At 38.9% G+C, this 21,614-nt stretch overlaps 1 protein-coding gene and 3 non-coding genes across 4 annotated transcripts; all 4 read left to right on the forward strand.

Annotated features, from left to right (window-relative positions):
- Positions 1-1,764: 1,764 nt before the first annotated feature.
- LOC126371787 (PAS domain-containing serine/threonine-protein kinase) lies at positions 1,765-21,548 on the forward strand. Its single transcript, XM_050017145.1, has 22 exons — positions 1,765-1,866; positions 2,102-2,204; positions 2,313-2,401; positions 2,678-2,832; positions 3,606-3,751; positions 4,534-4,707; positions 5,210-5,329; positions 5,599-5,782; positions 6,085-6,215; positions 6,600-6,825; positions 7,219-7,938; positions 8,259-8,435; positions 9,230-9,375; positions 9,572-9,683; positions 10,245-10,420; positions 12,288-12,428; positions 13,337-13,536; positions 14,315-14,448; positions 16,264-16,401; positions 17,407-17,502; positions 18,018-18,166; positions 18,936-21,548. Exons 1-22 carry the CDS (start codon positions 1,835-1,837, stop codon positions 19,086-19,088), a joined length of 3,702 nt encoding a protein of 1,233 aa, XP_049873102.1. The 5' UTR covers positions 1,765-1,834; the 3' UTR covers positions 19,089-21,548.
- Positions 4,214-4,375, forward strand: LOC126379200 (U1 spliceosomal RNA). Its single transcript, XR_007568280.1, has one exon. It is a non-coding gene; the product is annotated as a U1 spliceosomal RNA (small nuclear RNA).
- On the forward strand, positions 8,680-8,841 carry LOC126379205 (U1 spliceosomal RNA). Its single transcript, XR_007568281.1, has one exon. It is a non-coding gene; the product is annotated as a U1 spliceosomal RNA (small nuclear RNA).
- On the forward strand, positions 16,661-16,822 carry LOC126379196 (U1 spliceosomal RNA). Its single transcript, XR_007568279.1, has one exon. It is a non-coding gene; the product is annotated as a U1 spliceosomal RNA (small nuclear RNA).
- Positions 21,549-21,614: the final 66 nt, after the last annotated feature.

A 21,614-nucleotide genomic window follows, 5' to 3' on the forward strand; every position in this document is an offset into this window, starting at 1 on the left:
TGTTCTATTGCCTGTAATCACAAATTTAATACTCACACGTTATAAAGTTTATAATCCTTATAAAGCAGAGATAAAGTGCTAAATTATATGATGCAGTAGTAACATAAAGTTGGTATTACGGCTGGGTGGAGTACAGAGGTTGAAAAGACCTTGGGATTCGAAAGTTCAAACTGCAACCGGAACGTACTGTTGTTGTTACGTTCTAGGAAAAATCTAGATCGACATACATTATTATCATTCATCATTATTACGTTGCGAAATAATATGTTATGCTACCCTGCTGGCACATTTTTTTAATGTTCAAGTTACCTACTTCATTCTGTAGCTCAAGTATGCCTGATGGGAAAATAAGCCTTATAAAACGCCAATGTTCAATTCCACTGCCTCAATGTCATCGAAAAGGAAGTCTATGTACATGATAGGAACATAGTAAAAAGACTCTATTTATAATTACACTCTAAGATGGTGCAGACAAAGCAATTTTGATATTGGCGTCCAAAGATAAACTGCACAACCTGAAAATCCTGAAAATAAATCCCTAATGGTGTAAGATGATCCGTGCTTCGGAAGGCACGTTATACCGTTGGTCCCAGTTTCCATTTTACTGATATAAGTGAGTAATCGTTACATGAGCCATGTCAGGGGCCTTTGGCGGCTCAATCATTACCCTAACACCAGGGTTGATGAGCCTGGTATTCCACCTCACAACCCACACGATAAGAAGAAGACCTTTTCAGGATAAATACCTATTATATTATGTATAATATAGCTATGTTACTATAGTAAGAAATAGATATCCACGTTATTTTGAAAATGTCCAAAACAAAAACTTATACTTACCGCAAGCAAAGTAACTTATTAACTTTGTCTTGATTTAAATTATTGTATGTAATGAAGTTTAAAGGCAGGTTTAAATATGAATGGACAAAAAGTAGCAAAAGAAACTGGTCTGATTGTATTGGTCGGGCTGTTACTGAGCGCCCACTCCCGGCCGCTATCCCACTACTGCCCGATACGGGGACTTTTGGCTGCTGGGTTTCCCCCCTGGCCCGGTTCGCCCCTCCTTAGTGAACCTGCACCCCCTAGACTCCTCTGGGGGGTCCATATTAATACCGGGCTTAGTGTGGACGTCCAGTCAACATGAGCCACTCAGCACCAGGACTCCCGACCTCAAACCATCCTCAGATTCCGACCTCCGAGTAGCCGGATTACAGGAGACGCCACGCTCCCAGTCGAAACGATTAGCGAATTTATTTATTGCTTCTAAACTCGTGACACGAGTTCGTAACTTGGTTAAAAACTTAATTTAAAATCTAGTCATTTTATCCAAGCCAAATCATTTTACTTTACATCTAAATTATTGATTTTATGATTTTTTTACACCTTTGCCAAGAAACGAATTAAAAGTAAAATAACAAAAATATATTTTGTATAGCGCCCTCTATATATCCAGCTTGAAACTACACCTAAGCAGCGTAAACTATGGTTGTTTCTGATAGGTACTCAAAGATGGTGTTAGCATAACAGATGGTAAATAGAATCTAATAGAGTTATTAATTTCTTTTCATGTTCTTTTCTAAAGTATTATAATACATATTCAAATTGAATAAAAATATTATTTAATATTTAAATAACACGATATTAATGGATATACATACAATACAACTAAACGCAATATCAAAATCACATCAAAATATTGTCAATTTTTGACAACAATGACAGCTGTTCAAATTGAATTCTTTGTTTGAATTATATTGTCAACGGAATATTCTGCAATAAATCCCTAAAATATCGATAAACTCCCACAATATTAAACTGCAAAGTTATTTATAACATGGATACTGGAGGTGTAGTGAACTGCAACAGGTATTTTACTCTCCAAAACTTCGAAATAGTCACTTTACATGACAATCTTATTTTTGAACTTGCGCGCTAGAATTTATTGATTTTCCTTCCAAAAATAAGTTTGGAGGATGTAAATAAATCATAAAGCAGTCTTTACGTTTCAATAGATTATTCTGGTTGGACGTGAGAGTATTGAGCGTTATTTTATTTAATTATCGAGGGTTGTGACACTGGATTTCATTTGTGTGTGTTTTAGGCCTGCCGCGGCTGATTCCTCCTTCCTGACGCCCGTGAAGCCTAGATTAGGACGGTTTGGAGATGTTTATTCACCTGAACACTTGAATGTTACACCTAAACATGTAAGTACCAGCTACTTTAGAACATTGCTGAGTCTGTGTTAGGTACCCCTTGTTCTTCAATGAAGTCATATTATTTTCTAGTCAATTTTATAATGTTTATACTTCCAGAACACGAAAATAGCGTTTATTGAAGTGAGTAATGATAACCAACAGCTGTTTACACCTGAAAAATTGCTGGAGCCTGATTATAAATGCAGGTGAGTGAATAAAACTGATTGTATTCTTCAGAATAAGTAATATCAATCTTACAATAACCATGCACTGTGATTTCCCTAATAGGTATTAAATTTTGAAATTAACTACCTAAGCTTTGTTTTGTGTGAAATTGTTTTATTAATAAAACAAACACACAAATAACAATGAATTTACACTCAACTATAGTATAGTCCATTTTAATATTTCCGCAGAGCTGCTTACATCAAACTCAAAAATATATCTTTATTCAAGTGAATCATCAGAGCTTGTCTTTCCAGGACTGTCAAACCACAGCAGCGAGTGCGCCATGCATATGGAAACTGCTCATTTGAAGCCAACCAGAGCTTCCCGCGTCTGAAGCGCCCATTGCGGCCCATCAAGATGGAGCTGGAGACACCCACCAAGGTGAAACCTGCTGTCGACCTTGTTAGAGGTATGTCAAATATGTTTTTTATATGACATTGATTTTTTGATTGACACCATACCTAATACTGAGGGGGATGATTCAGCTCAACATTCTGAGCTACTCCAGTGAAATTTTTCATTGCAAAAGTATGAAAATGAAAATTATTTAAAAACAAACATTTTCATATTCCACTTGATATTAACTCAGAATCACCCTCTCAGTTTTAGTTACAATGTCACTTACACCCTGTATTTTGTTATGTCTGCAATAAATTCATGTATATGTTTTTTAGTAGGATATTTTTCACCGATACACTACAATATTCTATTGACTGACTTAAAAAGATTATGTTGAAGACTGCAAAAATTAACAAGGAAATGTGAGGGTTTTTAGATTTTATTATTGAGCAATGGAGACTTTGATAACAACAAATTAGTTCTTTAGAATAGACAGATTGCAAAACTTAATATCTGCAAAAGCTGAAATTGTTTATTCATCACACTAATGTGCAGGAAATATTACATTACATGCATACATGATATGAATCATGCAAGAATCTATGATATCTACACCCTATTTTGTCCTTTATAATAATACAGTATTTGATGTAACAAAAACATAACATAATCTCACAACCATATCCCAATAATTGGGGTAATCAGAAGTTCATCCATCTCAAGATGAACTAAGTACCCACACCTCACCAAGCTTTCTGTTAGACTAACATGATAGGTGGTGAGTATAGCTGTCTTTAATGATCCAACTATAACTGATGTGACAAAAATAATGTAAACTTTCAGTGGATGGACCAAATGGACTCCGGTTCAACTCATCTCTGGTGGCAGGAGAAGTGGCTGGCTCCCCCGCACAGTCGCAGAGTGACCGCTTACAGCAAACCATCAATCCAAGCAAGGCTGTCTTCACTCTTGAGCCTAACACTTCTAAGGTGTGTATAATAATAAGAGTCATTTATTTTAGGTCTAAAAAACAAGAATACAGAATAGAACAAACATAAATTACATTAAACTAAAGCCACAACAAAACAGACTTGCTTATTGCTTAGACCCAAAATACTTGATTCATAACTGATCCTAGCGAATGGAGATATTAAATATTATCAAGATACGCAAACATATTTAGATGTCTGGTTAGTCACCAGTATGATAAAAAGGATGCAGTTTTGCAATTAATCCTATTATGTCTCAAATTCTGATTGTTATAAAATGCAATTATTCACATAATTGTTATTACTTTTACTTGCTAATAAAATCTGTAAGGCGCAAATAATTCAACTACTGTGAGATTAAGTTTCTAGCGCTAATCACTAGATGGCGCTAGTAGTATTTTAGAACGCGGTATACAAAATTTCTGCGCGATTCATACTATCAACGGTCGACCTTGCCAAAGCATACTTACCTGGCACAGGGGACACCGTGATCAAGAAGGCGGTTCCCCCAGGGCGAGGCCTGTCCATTGCACTGCGGACGGGTTGACCCCTGCGATTATCCCTAATGTGGATAACTCGGGTGCGTTATTTTTGGTAGTGGGGACTGCGTACGCGCCGTCCCCCCCTATAATCAACTGAAAATGAAATTTCACTTGTATCATGTGCTGAACCTTCCCTCTCACACGGTATTTGACCGTAGCACTAACACCCTGTATAGTCACAGATAGTAGAATTTGTACAGTATTTTGTCCTTTGCTGAATGGACCATTTAATAATTCCAGATTCTCATAGTGAACAACAAAGCGTGTTCGTTGTTGGGTTACTCGTCGGGAGAGCTGATCGGTCTTCGGTTCTCTGACCTGCTCCGCAACAGGACTTGCAAGGCATTCCCACTGCCTGAACCTGAAGAAGGCGACGCTTCGGAAGATGGGACCCTAGTGTTACTTAGCGGGAAGGTGAGTTTAACATAACAAATACTTTATTGCACAAACAGCAATCTCTTCCAGACAACCTTTAAGTATAGGAGATATTGAATATTATGTAATATAGCGGGATAGTGCAGCATGAAAATACTTGTACATATAAAAAAAATACACACATTAATAAATACATTTAGTATAAGATTATAAATCCCAGTCATATTGTTATCAAATCCCCATTTTGTCTGGATGTCCATTACTATTAAGTATGAGATTTGACTTTTACTACACGGCCTGAGACTTGGATTGTTTTATTTTGTCCTGTATCCAATCTCGTCCAAAAGGACAATTCTGAGCGTTGATATACGAATACATTATGTGTTAATTTAATATCAAATAAATATTTCCTACTCTAAAGAAATCGTGAGACGTGTTTTGATCGTACACAATACACGATTCGGTCAGTGTCGTTGTTGTTTAGTTTGTATGAAAGCGTGTTTTTAATGCCACACAGCACATACTACTTCTTAATTTGCAGGTTGTAGAACTTCTATCTAAAGAAGGAGGAGGAGTGCAGGTGTCTCTGTGGATCAGACAGCTGGACAATGACGGCCCGTGTTTAGTAGTCGCCGAGCCGGTCAACTGTAAAAATGTTGTTGTAAGTATTACATAATGGTCACTTCATCACGTGGTCTGGTCGGCCTACCAAGAAAGGAAAAATATTAAAGTTAACACGACCCTGGTGTTTATGAGCGAGAAAGAAGACGCCTATACCCATTGGTCTGACATGGGTGAATCAATACATTCATCTGCATGATACATAATGAAATTCAAAATCTTAATTTTAGTATTTTTTAGTTGTGTCGTTCGATGATATTAGTCCCATAGAAACAGGTATTTCCACAACTGTGTTTCTGTTATTTCCAGTTGACAATAGACGCAGAAAGCGGCGTGATAGTATCATGCGACAGCGACGAGGCGGCCTATCTCTTCCAAGCCGACTCGCCGGAGAAGCTGATCGGTCTGCCCATCGCCTCGCTCATACCCTCCATACAACTGCCGGCCTACGACGCGCCTATCACTAAGAACGTTTCTAAGCAGAAAGCTACAGGTAATAATGTCTATTGTATTATTAGCAGTGGTCGGATATTCGGGCGCTACGTAAAACAGAAGGTCCCTCGCCATACTAGAAAAGTGGCAGTGTTCATAATGAAACGTCACACACTTTCTTCCATATGTATGCTTATACATCGACGTCTAGATACTTCATCGCAAAATAGAGTAATAATATACTACAAAAAAGACCGCCCGTGGCGAGCATTGGTCCTTAATCAAAAATGTATGGAAGGGAGGGATCAAAACATGCTCAGATCAAAGGCAATTTATAAAGATTCGTTTAATTTTATTACACAGGAAGAACACTAGAGGGCGGATCGTTTCCGCTGTGCTTGTGGATATCAAAAGCGGACCCAACAGAGACCTCACCTTGGTCTACCAATATCAAAGTACCCAGGGACAAACCTGTCTTTGAAGTTAATGTCAGGGTGAGTTTTATACTACATTTATCTATTTTTCAAAACCTTCCTCGTTGTTACTATGAACATAAGTGTGGTTATTCATAATTATTTTTTATTAACCTACGTGAAAATAGGTTTATTTTCTTTTCCCTTTTAAAATTATAATATCATTTTTAATGGTTTTTGTGTTCGTAATTATAGTGTTTTGTTGTACTGTTTATATTATGTGGTGCTTGAATTTTGCTTATTATATACATATTATGTATTATCTTTAGTTGTATTGTATCTAGTTTGCCCCCGTCATCTTTGATATTTGCATATTCTTCTCACCTTACAGCTAGTGCTACTTCTCCCAAGGATAAGATGGCGGAGAAAAAAAGCTAGGTAAAATTAAATGATATTTCCTTCCAGGTAACATACAATGTAAGCGGCCTGTTAGTACTAGACGACACAGGCATCATAACAGCCTGCAACCATCACTTCGCAATGCTGACATTTGGCAAACCGCACTCGGAAGTGATCGGACACCACATTGACGACGTCATCCCCGACTTCTGCCGCCCAGCCGACCTGGTCAAACAGGAGAGGAACAGGAATATGACGCTGTCGCCTGTCAACAATGAAAATGATGGATCGGGTAAGGAATTTGGTCTTCCAATACAAAATAAAAGGAAATAAAAAGACGATACATGTGTCGTATAGCGACAAAAAATCTGTTTTCCTGTATTGTTGCAAGACATGAAAGGTACTATTGGAATAACGTTCCGTAACGCCCATAACGTTATTGGCTAATATATTCCGAGCCTCATGCAAACCAAAGGAAGACATTTTTATATACGATTGATTCGTTTTTAACCTAAAACCAGTGAGAACCGCATATTCCAGTAGTTTATAGTATTAACAGAAATGTCAAACAGAACTAATTAACAGAAGCAATGGAACAAAAAATCCAAGTAGTGACAAATACCGTGTAAATTAGCGACTGCTTATTCACCTATCCTTTACATGAGCAAGCTACAATTTTTTCCAGCATCAGACACAGATGAAGACTCCTGCGGGGCGTTTAACGGGAGCCAGAAATCCGCCTGCATGTCTCTCAACGTCCAGCCGTCCCTACTCTCCACTACTAGGGAGAAATCCTCTAGCGCCCTATGTCTAGACAAGTCCTGTAGTCTCGTCACCCACACACCAACGCCCACACAAGACATGGTCTCGAGTATAAGCACTACCGAACAAAGAAACGACGTATCTGCGCTGCCCGATGTAACCTCCGGAATGTCAGGCATTTCTATAGACGATGAGAACTATTGCCAGAGTAGTATCTCTAAATCTCGATCAGAGAATATTCTCAGGTCCGAACAGAGTAACGCGGTTGTAAAGCAAGTCAATAAAGCTAATGAAAAATCTGATTCGATATACTATACCTCGCAACATTCGCAAGAAGTGACTCCTACGGGTAATACGCCTAGAGTCAGAACAAACGATCCGTCTTTGCGGCTGTCGTTCGACTCTAGTAAGTACAGGTCGTTAAAAGCGCAAGCAAAAGATGATAAAAGCAGTCTGTCTTTGGATTTCTGTGACTCGAATGAGACCAGCGCTGACTTCCTGACACCTATAAACGAGATGCCGCCGCCGGGCTGCGAAATTGAAGACCTGCCGAGACATAACGGCAATGAAAGCGTTGATAGTCTCAGCAATGACATCGACTTGGAAACTCAGACGGAGTCGGCACCGAGAAGATTGTACGAAGGTACGTTATTTTAGTTTAACTCGTATTTTAAAACAAATGAATCGAGGTCAAGCAGTTTAATTAACTCAAATAATTATATTTACTGCCTCTAAAGGAAGCCACATACAAGCCAGGTATTTTTATTAAACAAATGAATCGAGGTCAAGCAATTTTATTAACTCAAATAATTATATGTACTGCCTCTAAAAGAAGCCACATACAAGCAAAGTAAAAAAAAAACTTCGAAAAAAGCTTTACAAAAAATATTAAAAGGCATGCACTAAGCAAGCAATTCTTTGGTAGCCAAGCTGCTTATTGATAATTTTATTTCTACCTTTCAGACGATGCTCCCGAGACACCCTGCGTGGCGAAGCGCCTTCTCCGCACACAAGTGACGACGTCTACCCCGCAGCAGTCCCGGATGAACAAGTGTGACAAGTGCGAGAATACCGCCGACTGCCCGCACCGCGACGGCACGTATAGAGGTCGTGTGCTGCACAGAGACGGCACTGAGCTCAGTAAGTCAAAGTCATAATACATAAAAAAATATCATTTTTCTTTCTTTTTCATATTATTATTATTTACTAGGTATACATTTTTGTGTAACTTTATTTTTTATCGAAAACAACACCAAATAATAATGCTCATACAACAAGACTTAGTTCCCGTCGTTTGTCACTAGATGGCGCTAGTAGTATTTTAGAACGCGGTAAAACAAAATTTTGCGCGATTCATATTATCAACGGCCGAGCTGGCTAAAGCATACTTACCTGGCACAGGGGACACCGTGATCAAGAAGGCGGTTCCCCCAGGGCGAGGCCTGTCCATTGCACTGCGGACGGGTTGACCCCTGCGATTATCCCTAATGTGGATAACTCGGGTGCGTTATTTTTGGTAGTGGGGACTGCGTACGCGCCGTCCCCCCCTTTAAACTTAAATCATAATTGTGTATTCAAAACACATTCCATAGGTCTCGTGGTTTACTGGACTTCATGCTAAATTCATGAAATTGCGCCCGTATATCTATAGGGGTGGACAGAGCCACAAGTATTTAATACGCCAACTCGCAGGCACACTCGGTTAGTATTATTGCTTCAAAGCCCGGAATCATCTTAGTTCTTTGGACGATCAAATGATTCAGCCTGTAATGTCCTAGCCAAACGATAATATGAAACCAAATTAGCTAATCAACAAAATGTAACTAGAATTCTACTTACACAGGAATGTAATCTGTCATCATATCCAGAAACAAGTCTTCGCCTTCTATTCTCAAGACAAAGACTGAATAATAACAAAAGCACTATGATTCCAGCTGTCCTGTACACGGTGTCGACGATGCAGCTGGCGAACAGCAGTCGTGTGCGGTGTGTGTGGCTGGGGGTGCAGCTAGAGGATGCTCCGAGGCACACCACACTCGCCTCCAGTGTCGCTTCTACTGCTGATAATTCACTGGTGCTTGTGAGTATAGCTGCACTTCTTTGACACTTCTTGTCGTAACATGGATGTCGCGTAGCCAATAGCGTCAATACGTTTGACACGTCGCGAGCGATATGCGTGTATCTATGTTTTCTTTATTTCGTACAAATAATTAGATTTTTGTATGAAGTGTCCATGGTGTGGAATGACTACAACTTTATTGTCTCTTTATTTTCAGGGCAACAAGTCAGCCAGCAGCCGGCCTCAGTCAATGTCGCTGATGTCACAGTGCGGAGAGGAGCAGGTTACCGGCGAGTACAGCAAGCACTACGTCACACTCAAGCAGATTGGTGAGATTATTGCAATGTATAGAAACTGGCGGGCGGAAGAGAATAAGATAGACGTTCGAGAGTGAACAGGATAGGTATATTAGTACGCACGGTAGTGCGAAGGAGATAGATTAGAACACAACATAGTGTTGTAGCTTTCATTTCATATGTACCTAATTCGATTAAACAACTTATGAAGGTTTATTAATAACGCTCACCTATGTTGAGCGTTATTAATCGATCTTGAACTAATACGGTTTATCATACTATCCGTCCCAAGATATCGTATCGAAAGTGGCCGCAAGTCGTCAGTCTGCCGCATTTGAACAAATGATGTGATTATTGGCTACTCGACTATTAGTCTTTAGATACTTTTTACGAAACGTCATAACGAATATATATGGAATTACTGGCATGTGAAGTCATCAATAAAAGCGGTCAAACTTTGTACTCATTGTTACTTCATTCTTAATTCAAATTCGAAAATAAGCCAAAAAGAAAAAAAATATTTATATTTATATATCTATTTCTAGATTAGTATTTTATAATTAATTGTTGTCCTAGTGAAATATCCTATTACAGGTAAAGGCGCGTACGGTTGCGTCAAAATGGCGTACAGACGGTCTGACAGATTGCTTGCAGTCGCCAAGTTTATTTTGAAAGAGAAGGTGGGCGCGCAATTCTGGGTGGACGGCCCGGACGGACGACGGGTGCCCTTGGAGCTCAGCTTACTGCTTACCCTCAAACACGCTAATATTGTGAGTATGTAGTATTATTAGCCCTGTTTCTGGTAAATGTAATATTTATAGGTAAACTCAAAAAAGCTTCAGGATTTGTGTACGGGCTTCGTGTTGGATAGAAAACAGTTCTTCAGCTTCAATATACGTAATACTTTATTATTATTTTTTAAATTTAATAAAGTTATGTAAGACGTGTGGTTAGGGACCACACGGCAAACATGATCCAGGGTCGACGTCGATCATTTAGCGTATTGCCCGCTCGCCTCTCCTCAGGCCCCACGTCCATGCTTTGACAATTTGTTTTTCACATCTACAGGGTGTTAGTGACATCTTAACGAAAAAAAAATGGTACGCCTATTTGATTGTACTAAAAACGATGGTGGATGTTTTTCTTGTCGCAAATGTTTAATTAAGATTTTGATTTTTTTACTGTGCCGCAATGTAAGTCGAACATCGCGAAACAGTCGCTAAACCTACGCGCAGCTACGTTACGCGTGCGTGATACGATTTTGATATCTAGGTAGGAGTTTTCATTCTCTTGTATTTAGATGCTTAGTGGTGCAACGTTTAAAAATTGTTGAGTTTGTTGAAGTAGAACACCTACTGCCACGATTTTTCACACATGGTACCTACCTACCAGTTATTAAAATGTTCCTAACTTATTAACAATAAAAACCCTACTCTTATCTTACCTTCATTGTTATTCCAGCGGATGAAGTACCTAGGTAGGTACCCTAGAACATGTCACGTCACGTAGGTATGCAACATCGCGTTTCCTCCGCGGTAGGTAGGTATCACACGCACTCACAAACAAAACACCTTGCTCTTTAATAGAACATCAACAATCTTCCATACTTTTGCGCAGTAAATGGTCTATGATCCATCATCATAGTCGACACTACTCATCTACAGAATAAAACAAACACAAAACACTCACAAACACGAAAAAAATATTCTCGAAAAACATGACGCGATTCGGGTCAAGGTTAGTATTCGACTGAACGGACGGAAGCGCGCGGCGGCGTTAGCGCAAAGCATCAAAGGCGCCGCCGCGCGTCGCCTTTCTCTCTTTCTCTCTAGGCGTCGAGCCGACGACTAGAGAGAGAGAGAGAGAGAGAGAGGAGTATGTTTATGGTGCAGGTGATAGAGAAAGAAATAGTATCTGTTCGTAATGCCTACTTTATTGGCGCGAGTTGCCCTTGACCAGTGCGGCTATTCACGTCCGAGTATTTTTCAAGACAGATCAAACAAGCCCTAACTCGGAGGTCTTGCGTCCCAGGATCCTTTAATTATGTCTTAGAACCTTCTTGGCCTATTTGGTCCAGTGGTTGAGCGATGGGCTCATGATGCGAAGGATCCGGGTGCAATAGCAACCCTGACACCAAGGTGGCATGATGCCTGCCATTGATCTCACATTCTCAACCCACACGAGATAAGTAGATTTGAAACTTACAGAACATTAGGTATCTACATAAAAAGACGATGTTGGTCAATTCAATCATCGTGGTGGCGGATGTCCTGCTTGTATCGCATTCGCCTTTATTTTGTGAGATGGTATTAACGAGAAGGTTTTTTTTCTATCGTATCAGTTGTGAGGTGGATTACCAACTTCAGCAATGCTGGTGTCTGGGTTAGTATTGATCCACCAAAGTGTAACGTTCATGTAACGGCTACGTACTTACATAAGTAGTAGACGGGAGCAACGGCTTAACGTGCCTTCCGAAGCACGGATCATTTTACTTTCGGACAATCAGGTGATCAGCCTGTAACGTCCTAACCTAACCTAACCTAACCAACGGCCTTATAAACAGATTTTTGTGATATGTCCCCACCGGATTACGTATTAGTACTCGTGACCGTACAAGGAATGTCGTATACTTTTCAGGTGAGCGTAATCGACGTGTTCGAGAACGACAAGTACTTCCAGATGGTGATGGAGAAACATGGCGCCGGCATGGACCTGTTCGAGTTTATCGAGCGCCGGCCGAGACTCGACGAGCCACTGCTTTCCTATATATTTCGACAGGTACTTATCGTCTTATTGCTATTAAAACACTGCGTCTTACTAAAGAATAAAGTATAATACTGCGTATAGAACGGTACCTCCGCCCCGCACCAATTCTACCTACCAACCTCGCCCCATCTGGGTCTTACTTTATAGTCTTAAATGGCCTTAAACCGACAAGAAGTAAGGAAGAGAGCGCGCCGACTGTCTGTCTCGCTCGCTTTAGGAAGCGGCACACGGCCAAGAACAATTTTACAACCAAGCAAAGTTCAATTGAAACATTTGACTATTAGGTTCAATTTCATTTATCATACTACTTAAATAATTGAAATATGTCTTATATGGAATGCCAGTTAAGCTGCCGGTAGCTGACACGTGCAAGGAGCTGGCATGCAACTACCACCTACAGGCACTAAGCTATCTTCAATAGCTTTTGGCTCTGTCAAGTTCATCGTCTTTCGCCTGATGTGTGTCAATCATACTATTAACATTCCATTCATAACAATCGAATAACCGTGATACAGGGTGTCAGTGACATCGTAACGAAAACTTTGAGGGATGATTCAGACCATGATTCTGAGTTAATATTCACTTGATATCAACTCAGAATCATGGTCTGAACCATCCCTCTCAGTATTCGTTACGGTGTCATTAACACTCATACCTACTTGTATGGCTACTTGTATGTACTTGAATGGGGTGTAAGTGACATCGTAACGAATACTGAGAGGGATGATTCAGCTCGTTATTGTGAGTTAATATCAAGTGGAATTTTCGATCGCAAAAGTATAGAATTGAAAATAATTAAAAAAAAAAACATTTATTTTGCGACGGAAAATTCCATTTAATTAACTCAGAATCATGGTCTGAATCATCCCCCTCAGTATTCGTTACGATGGCACTATCACCCTGTATACTTAATATTCCAGATAGGCCAAGCAGTAGAATACCTCCACTCCCTGAACATTCTACATCGTGACATAAAGGACGAGAACGTGATAATAGACAACAAGTTCCACGTGAAGCTCATAGACTTCGGCTCAGCCACTTTCATGAGCAAAGACACACTGTTCTCCACCTTTTATGGTACCACTGAGTATTGCAGCCCGGAGGTGCTTGCTGGGAACAAGTAAGTGGTATAGTTATAGCTAGTAGTTACTTACAGGATTTCTAAAAAGGCCACATAAAATTAAGTGCGCAATGCAAACAAATTTCAAACAGCGACATTGCTTTCTTAGGTGTTTTGCTTCAATGTGGCCTTTTTAACCTGTCTGCACTATACAGGGTGTTAGTGACATCGTAACGAATACTGATGGGGATGATTCAGACCATGATTCTGAGTTAATATCAAGTAGCGTGACCATATTAACTATAATGCAACATCAGAAATTGAAGCAATAGGATAGTTTCCAACTAGTCAAATCAGTTACTAAACGTCAACGAAATTACTATGGAATTTGTATGAAAAAGCAACCTGTGGCGTCATAGAAAAACGTGACAAAATGTCGCACTTATTATTTCATTTTTCTTTATTAAAATTCATAAATAAGTTAAATAGAAAATAGAGAACGTTTTTTGTCACATTTATTATTAAGTAAGTCTGTCTTTATTTAGTAATCAGAATGTCATAATTTATCTTTGACCTAGGAAACTACACAATTCATCTAAAAAGCTATATTGCAATTTAACATTTGCGCATATAAAACAAAGTGCGCAATATCAACAAATGTCAAATAGCACTATGTACAGTCATGAGCAATATAATGTACCCACTTTAGGACTCTGTCGCACTAACATATTTGACGTTTAGTGAGACTTACAGTTCAATTTGTCAAAAAAGTTAATGTGACATGGTACCAAAGTGTATACATATTAATGCTCGTGACCGTATCTATATTGTTTTCCAGGTACGCAGGCCCAGAGCTGGAGATGTGGTCAATGGGGATAACGCTGTACGTGCTCACGTTCTTCGTTAACCCGTTCTCCGACATTGAGGATACCATACAGGGCCCGCTCTCTTTTCCGCAACTTGTCTCTGAAGGTACTAATGTTCGTTCATAAACTGTCTCGTAATTGGTCGTCGAGAAAAGTCAAAGTAAAGTAAACAACGCGACATTGTGGCAAGGTAAATCGTGGACCGGCGATTGGTTTGATGAAATAAAAATACAAATATGCTGATGAAGCTGATTTGCGTGTAATAAACGTTTACGGCACTGGGGATTACAATATTGTTTGTACGATATTTTACGATACAATCACGTAAATAAAATTGGCGTAAGAGTCGCCTAGTTGGTTCGGACATTGAGCAAAGAAAAAGGAATGACAGCTGAGAGCAAAGACAATACAATCTATGGTCACCCAGACAATCTATGGTCTTATAAGGGTGATGCATACACGGTCAATTTCTAACAGACATGCGTTGTTTAAATATCATCAATGATTGTTATTGCCTTAACTCACCGCCAAGTTATTTTTGCATCGAAGTGTAATAGTGTATATAAACGCTCTCGTTTCCTTCGCTACGCACCAGCCCTAGTTTTGTGTCACTTACACACCAGCACGAATTATATCACACTAAACATTTCGAGCCATTTTGACCTTACACTGCAATTTTGTGTGTCGTCTTATGGTATCTACTAAAATCCCAATCTAAAATATTGATGTCTGTTTTAATGACTCACTGTCTCACTTAACAAAAAGCACTTGTTCTATGGTCTTTGCATTTCTTTGTACTGATGGAAATCAAGTCATGTCGTTTGATTTTTTTTTTTCATGTTGGTATTACGTCATTTGGTGTACGTAATAAAAGCGTTCTGGTGGCACTCTTGTAACGTATGCAATTCCTGGAAGCGGCATAGGACAAAGGATTGTTATTAGCGAAACATGATTTATGACACCCAGGTGTGCGAACAGGTATACAAAGGAACGTGCAATGAACTTCCGATTCTTAGAAACGGCTTAAGTCAAAGGAACTGCCTTTAGCGAAATTACGTTTTATCTACTACCAAATACAATGAAAGTACTGATAATATATGAACAATAGACCTTAGAGTAAAATATTTTAGGTATACCTACAACAATAAAAGATTTGACATCAAATTACTTTACAATATGCCCCATAAGGAGGAGTCCCACTATATCAGCTATTACTACAACCAAGAGATCTTCCGCTTGAACTGCAATATGGCAATATTAAAATCACAAACTATTTAAGGTACTCATACAGGAATACATAAAAACTTTTACAAGCAGCGTTATAAAAAAAATAATTTGGTATATGCTTGCCAATCACATGCGTACACAGTATTTACTATAAATGAAAACAAACAAACTATATAAATGAACAATTGACGCTTTGATAAAATAAAATCATAGCTAGTAGGCTGTAAAGCCTACCTACGTTATGAAGTAATAGATAATGCGGCGCACTTAGTGCAAGTGATACTCTTTTGGGAATTTCTCTTTACGGCACCAACCCGCAGACCACAATAAAGTTGACTTGATGGCATCGCAATCGTAGAGTACAAAATACTACTGCAAAACTGCGTGTGGTAGATCGCTGAGTTCAGTGTACTGAGGGTTCAAAATTGCCACATCGAAGCAATTCATCTAAGAAAGCAATATTGCAATTTGACATTTGCGCATATAAAAGTAAGTGCGCAATGCAAACAAATTTCAAATAGCAATATTGCTTTCTTAGATGAATTGTTTCGATGTGGCCATTTTAACCCCCCAGTACACTGGTCAGTTCGCAATCTGCCTCCGAAGAAAGAGAACGCGTGATGAGTTTTTTTTTTTCGTGTGTGTTCTGATAACAAGTTTTTTAGTAAACTAATAATTTTGTATAATTGTATAGACTTAGAGCAACTACTTCGATGGATGCTATGTAAGGAGCCAGCGCACCGGTGTACTGTGACACAGTTGATGGCGCATCCATGGATACGACAACCCGTGCCTATCGCCAACTACGTATTTCATGAGATCGTTGATTGTGGTGAGTAGAAACAATAAAAACTTTCGTACGGTGATCAAGTTATTCATTTTTTATTATTATTATTATTTTAATTAAAATGATTATTTAATTTTAAATAATGTAAATAAAGACGGAAATGTATGTAAAGCATAAGTTACAACAATGTTCAGTGCAAATTTGTTCCCAGCGCTCGCCACTAGATGGCGCTAGTAGTATTTTAGAACGCGGTATACAAAATTTCAGTGTGAAACATATTATCAACGGCCGAGCTTGCTAAAGCATACTTACCTGGCACAGGGGACACCGTGATCAAGAAGGCGGTTCCCCCAGGGCGAGGCCTGTCCATTGCACTGCGGACGGGTTGACCCCTGCGATTATCCCTAATGTGGATAACTCGGGTGCGTTATTTTTGGTAGTGGGGACTGCGTACGCGCTGTCCCCCCCTATATTATAAAGTTAAATGTACAACTAATAACACTTTATAGTTGTTCTGTCCGTATACAGAAACTCACGACTGTAATCCCTAATGGGGTGAGCAGCAGGGGCACAGGTAATCAGGATACAATTTGCATTTTGCAGACAATTTTAATACAATGTACTGACCTACCTTTTTAGATAATTATGATGATGATAAACCGCATGGTGGAAGATGCTGGTTCCGGCCAAGTAGTTAATGCCATCTGAGGCAAACCAACAATAACTTCCTATTGGGCTATACAACCGGTACCTTGACCTACAAATAAAGTTTTTTGATCCGAAATAATAGAATTACAAATGCAGTATATACAGCGAAGGGTTGGCAGAGGAAGACCTAGAAGAACGTACATTAACAAAATTGGAAAAGTCCTTTGAAAAGGTTCAGTAAGAGATTAATGAATGTGGAGGAAGCAAGAGAAGTATGTCAGAATCGAAGCAAATGCAATTGCAGTCTCTACTTACCCCGGCGGGAAAGAGGCGTGAATTTATGTATGCATGTTGATCCGAAATATAAGAAATTTAATTGTGATGAACATTTTTTTATTATAGATCGACACGAAGCTAATCCAGAAATGTACTACAGCGGTAGTCTCGGTTCGCCACGAAGCGGGTCTCCCGTATCGCTCGCCGATCCACTCGCTAAAGGTTAGCAAGAAAAACAATGTACATCTATCAAATTCCGTTTACACTTTTCTGACTTCCTCTACTTTTATAATACGCTTGAATATTTATAACTACCAATAAAATGCCTAATAAGAACTTCTAATTAGTGTAGATTTCTTCTTTCTGATTTTGACACTAGTCACAATGGCTCCGAATCCTACAGACACCTCCTAATTTTATTTTGTTAAACCCGTCATTTTCTTATCCGCCGAAAAAGGAATATGATTGACAATTGTTATTTTTAAATAAAAAAAAAAATCAACTTAATTCTGTCGGATTATTGGCTAATATAAAATATTGTGAGTTTTTTAAATATCTGCCTAAAATTGACGTGTGTTCAATTAATTTTATGCCTGTGATTACCAGTCCTTTTCCTTTTCGGCGGATAAGAAAATGACAGGTATAACTTAAAATAAAATTAGATGGTGTCTGCAGGAATTAGCACTAATAACTACATAAATCGTATTTGCCAAAATGACTTGTATAATCGATTGCAGAGCGCTCAAATCGTTCGGAGGTGGCGATTCGCTCGGACGGCAAGGTGTCGCGCGAGGAACCGAAGCGCAACTCGCTGGCGCTCCACGCACTTTCCACTGCTGAAAGGGACGCGCACTCGGACAACTACAGCTTGAGGTCTTCCGCGGACGTGAGTTGCATTTGCATTTCGTTGTAATTTTCCATTGAATATTGCTATGTCATGTTAAGTTGCATAAGTACATTTGTTACGTCATATATCAACATAAAATCACGCCCTTAAGGGAGTTTCCGCTTACCTAACCTGAAGATTTGACTGGTCCAGTTTTGACAGAAGTACTGCCTGTCTGATCTTCCAACTAGAGGGGAAAACCAGTCCAGTGCTGAGTTGAGGTAGTGGTCTAATTCTTCCAAAGCCATGAATGGTACCGGTAGTCGCTCCTGGAATTTGTGGATTTATTTTTATATTACAAATAGATTCGCGTTTAACCATAATCATACTTATGTATAGATGTGGCCTAAGATGGAAGACATCTACTAAATGTCTTATTGATTCTAGCTTTGAAAATTAAAAATAAAACTATTTGATCACCGCATTTTCTGATTGATACAGCCACAAATATAAAATTAATTCATAAAACTGAGATCTACACAGGCGGCACGGGGTCCGTGCGGCGCGAATTATATCGAGGTGTTGGAGAAATAGGCGCAGCGAATGCTATCTGTGTGGAAAAACGTAGTTCATGACAAAACCCGTGCCGCGATGATCTCCATATTTATACAGTAATACCCCGTCATTTGACCAACTACTAATTCGATTCCAATATTGCAATTTCAACCCGTTGGGACACCTATTGCTCACCCACACAATAAATTTCCCTTTATCTCTCAGTCGTGAGCCTATATTATGTTATCTCTTATAAAAAACCTTTTTATTTCAGATTCTGGACATATCCTCGAAGCCAGTATCGGAAGCGGCTCTAACAGACATTAGTTCGGACGCGACAGGCCATGCAGCCTGCGACATAGACTACGATTGTGATCAGTACGAGTGCGACAGCTGGGACGAGTGCGAACAGGACAGCTTCTCATAGACATTGTTTCTGTTTTCCCCGAAGGACAAGGCAAAGGGAACTATGCCCATACAGCCATGTTTTATGTATTATTTTCTTGATGATGTTAATGAAATTATGAAAGGTGATGACGATGAATGATGAAACTTAAGCCCCCACCCTTGGAGCCGACTCCTATGCCGAACCCCAAACGAATTAATATTCGAGTTATAAAGCGGCTTGTTGGCACGAAGCGAAAATAGATAGGTACACTTTGTTTATTGAATATTCCGATATAATATCCGATACACTATCGCGAATGTTTTCCGACTAACTTAATGCGATCATTAACCAAAAAACACCACTTCGTATTAATTATTTAGATTATTCAATGAAGAAAGCAACTGTCCCGTTCTCGTTCCCGCCAAAAAATCGTATCTCATAAACAACTAGATTTTTAGTTTAGTTTTTAAACCGGCCTTACGTATAAATAGCTTATACGCGCGCCAAAACGTTCAAGTCTGTAGTATGTACTTTAAAACCCTGTCGATTTAACATATTTGACATTTCTATGAGTATCTTTCCAGGCTGCGTTCACCAAAACAAATACACATTTAACGTGATAATTGCCCATTGTTCTCATTGCTCGGGTACATAACTATTCCAAAATATAATGTTATGGCAGAATTACATATAAAAATTATTGTTGCTTAATATTTGGATCAGATATGGTGTAGAATTATGTTGCTAACTATATTTCTTCTCTTTATTTTGATCACAATAATAATGGGTGGAAGATGTGTTGTGCCTGAGTGTAATAAGGGTCATCATTCATACGCATAAAACAAAGATAAAAGATGCACATGTCTGTTATTTATGAAATTAGAAGGTTGAACGAAGGCAAATCTGTACAGCGCCATCTGTATTTTTTGAGGAACGTCACCTGGAAAGTCCCTCATTTGTGAAATAAGTTAATGCGACATGACTTGGTTCATAAGTAGGTATTCGTCTGAATATATGTACGGTCACGAGCATGTATATGATACACTTTGGTACCATGTCATATTAACTTTTTGACAAATTGAACTGTAAGTCTCACTAAATGTCAAATATGTTAGTGCGACAGAGTCCTAAAGTGAATACATTATATTGCTCATGACTGTACCATACCTATTTGGGTGAATACCGTACCATATACTGATCTTTCTATTTTAAGATGTGCGTCAGAATTTCGGTTTGTATTGATTCCTACAGGGGGTTAAGAAGGCCACATTGAAGCAATTCACCCAAAAAAGCAATATTGCTATTGGTTATTTTATGACATTGCGCATTTACTTTTATATGCGCAAATGTCAAATTGCATTATTGCTTTTTATGGACGTAGTGACTGTCATCATTGTTTGTTGATGTTGACCAGTTTCCGTTTATAGGTGTATAAAATAAAGCGGATGAAATGTATTGGTAAATTAGAAATAAAATCTACAAAAAAATCCATCCAGCACCGGCGAGTGACAAAGACTAAAGCTTGATGATTACCTGTGCATATATCTCGTCCACAACATAAAAATAAACTCAATTTTTCGTTGTTTTCGAAACTCTTCTCCGCTTAGCAGAAAATAACGGAAACTGTCGGTTGAGCCTTTCGTCGCATGGATAACTGAAAAGTCGTCAAAAACGCAATGAGTCAAAACAGCGATTTGTCCATATCTTGAACTGTCAAAATATTGATTGGTCTAAGTCGCTAGTGGTCAAATTAACAAACAGTCAAAACGCAATTGTTCGATTGACGGATTACAAGTTTGACTAACTGCGATTTTCATGAATGCGAATTTGACCATATGCGACGACAGGCTTTTCAAACACATCATTTCCATCTTCGCTTTAGCGGAAGACCAGTCTTATCATCTGCTAATACCTCATAATGTGTCATGTAAAAGCGTGATTGTATATGTGTAGGAACGTACAAAAATTATGTGTACAGGCTGTCTCATTTAAGCTTTTTACGTTTGACATTCCGCTATGAAAAGTACCATTCAGGGGTATAAAATAGAATGAACAAGGAGAATGGAAACACAGATTATAACCACTTTATATAACTCACTCGATGAACACTTACACAACCTTCTCGGACCGCTCCGTAAAACCGACTGGTACTCTGTGACCGACTGATATTCCGAACAGCGGAAGTCACCCCCTCTTTTTCCAAGACAGTGCTGCTAGTAAAATAAATCTTATTTTGCTAAAATATCAATAATGTTGTGATAAATTTAATCTAACCTTACAGGGAGTCTCAAAAGGCCACATGAAATCAGTTCATATAAAAAAAGCAATCTGCGCTATAATAACGGGAGATGCAGAAAAAATATAACTTTAAAATATCCCAACCATAATAAATGACGAGGATGGTACTTTTGAAAACAGAATGTCACAAATAGTGTTAGTATAATAGTGATAGAATACATTGGTGTTGATTCCAGCACATACCATCTAATTTTAGTTTGTCATACCCTTATCCGCCGAAAAGGAAAGGGACGGATAATCGACAGGCATAAAATTTTGACACACGTC

The sequence above is a fragment of the Pectinophora gossypiella genome, chromosome 2 (assembly GCF_024362695.1).
Source record: "Pectinophora gossypiella chromosome 2, ilPecGoss1.1, whole genome shotgun sequence".
In the NCBI taxonomy this organism is placed as follows: domain Eukaryota; kingdom Metazoa; phylum Arthropoda; class Insecta; order Lepidoptera; family Gelechiidae; genus Pectinophora; species Pectinophora gossypiella.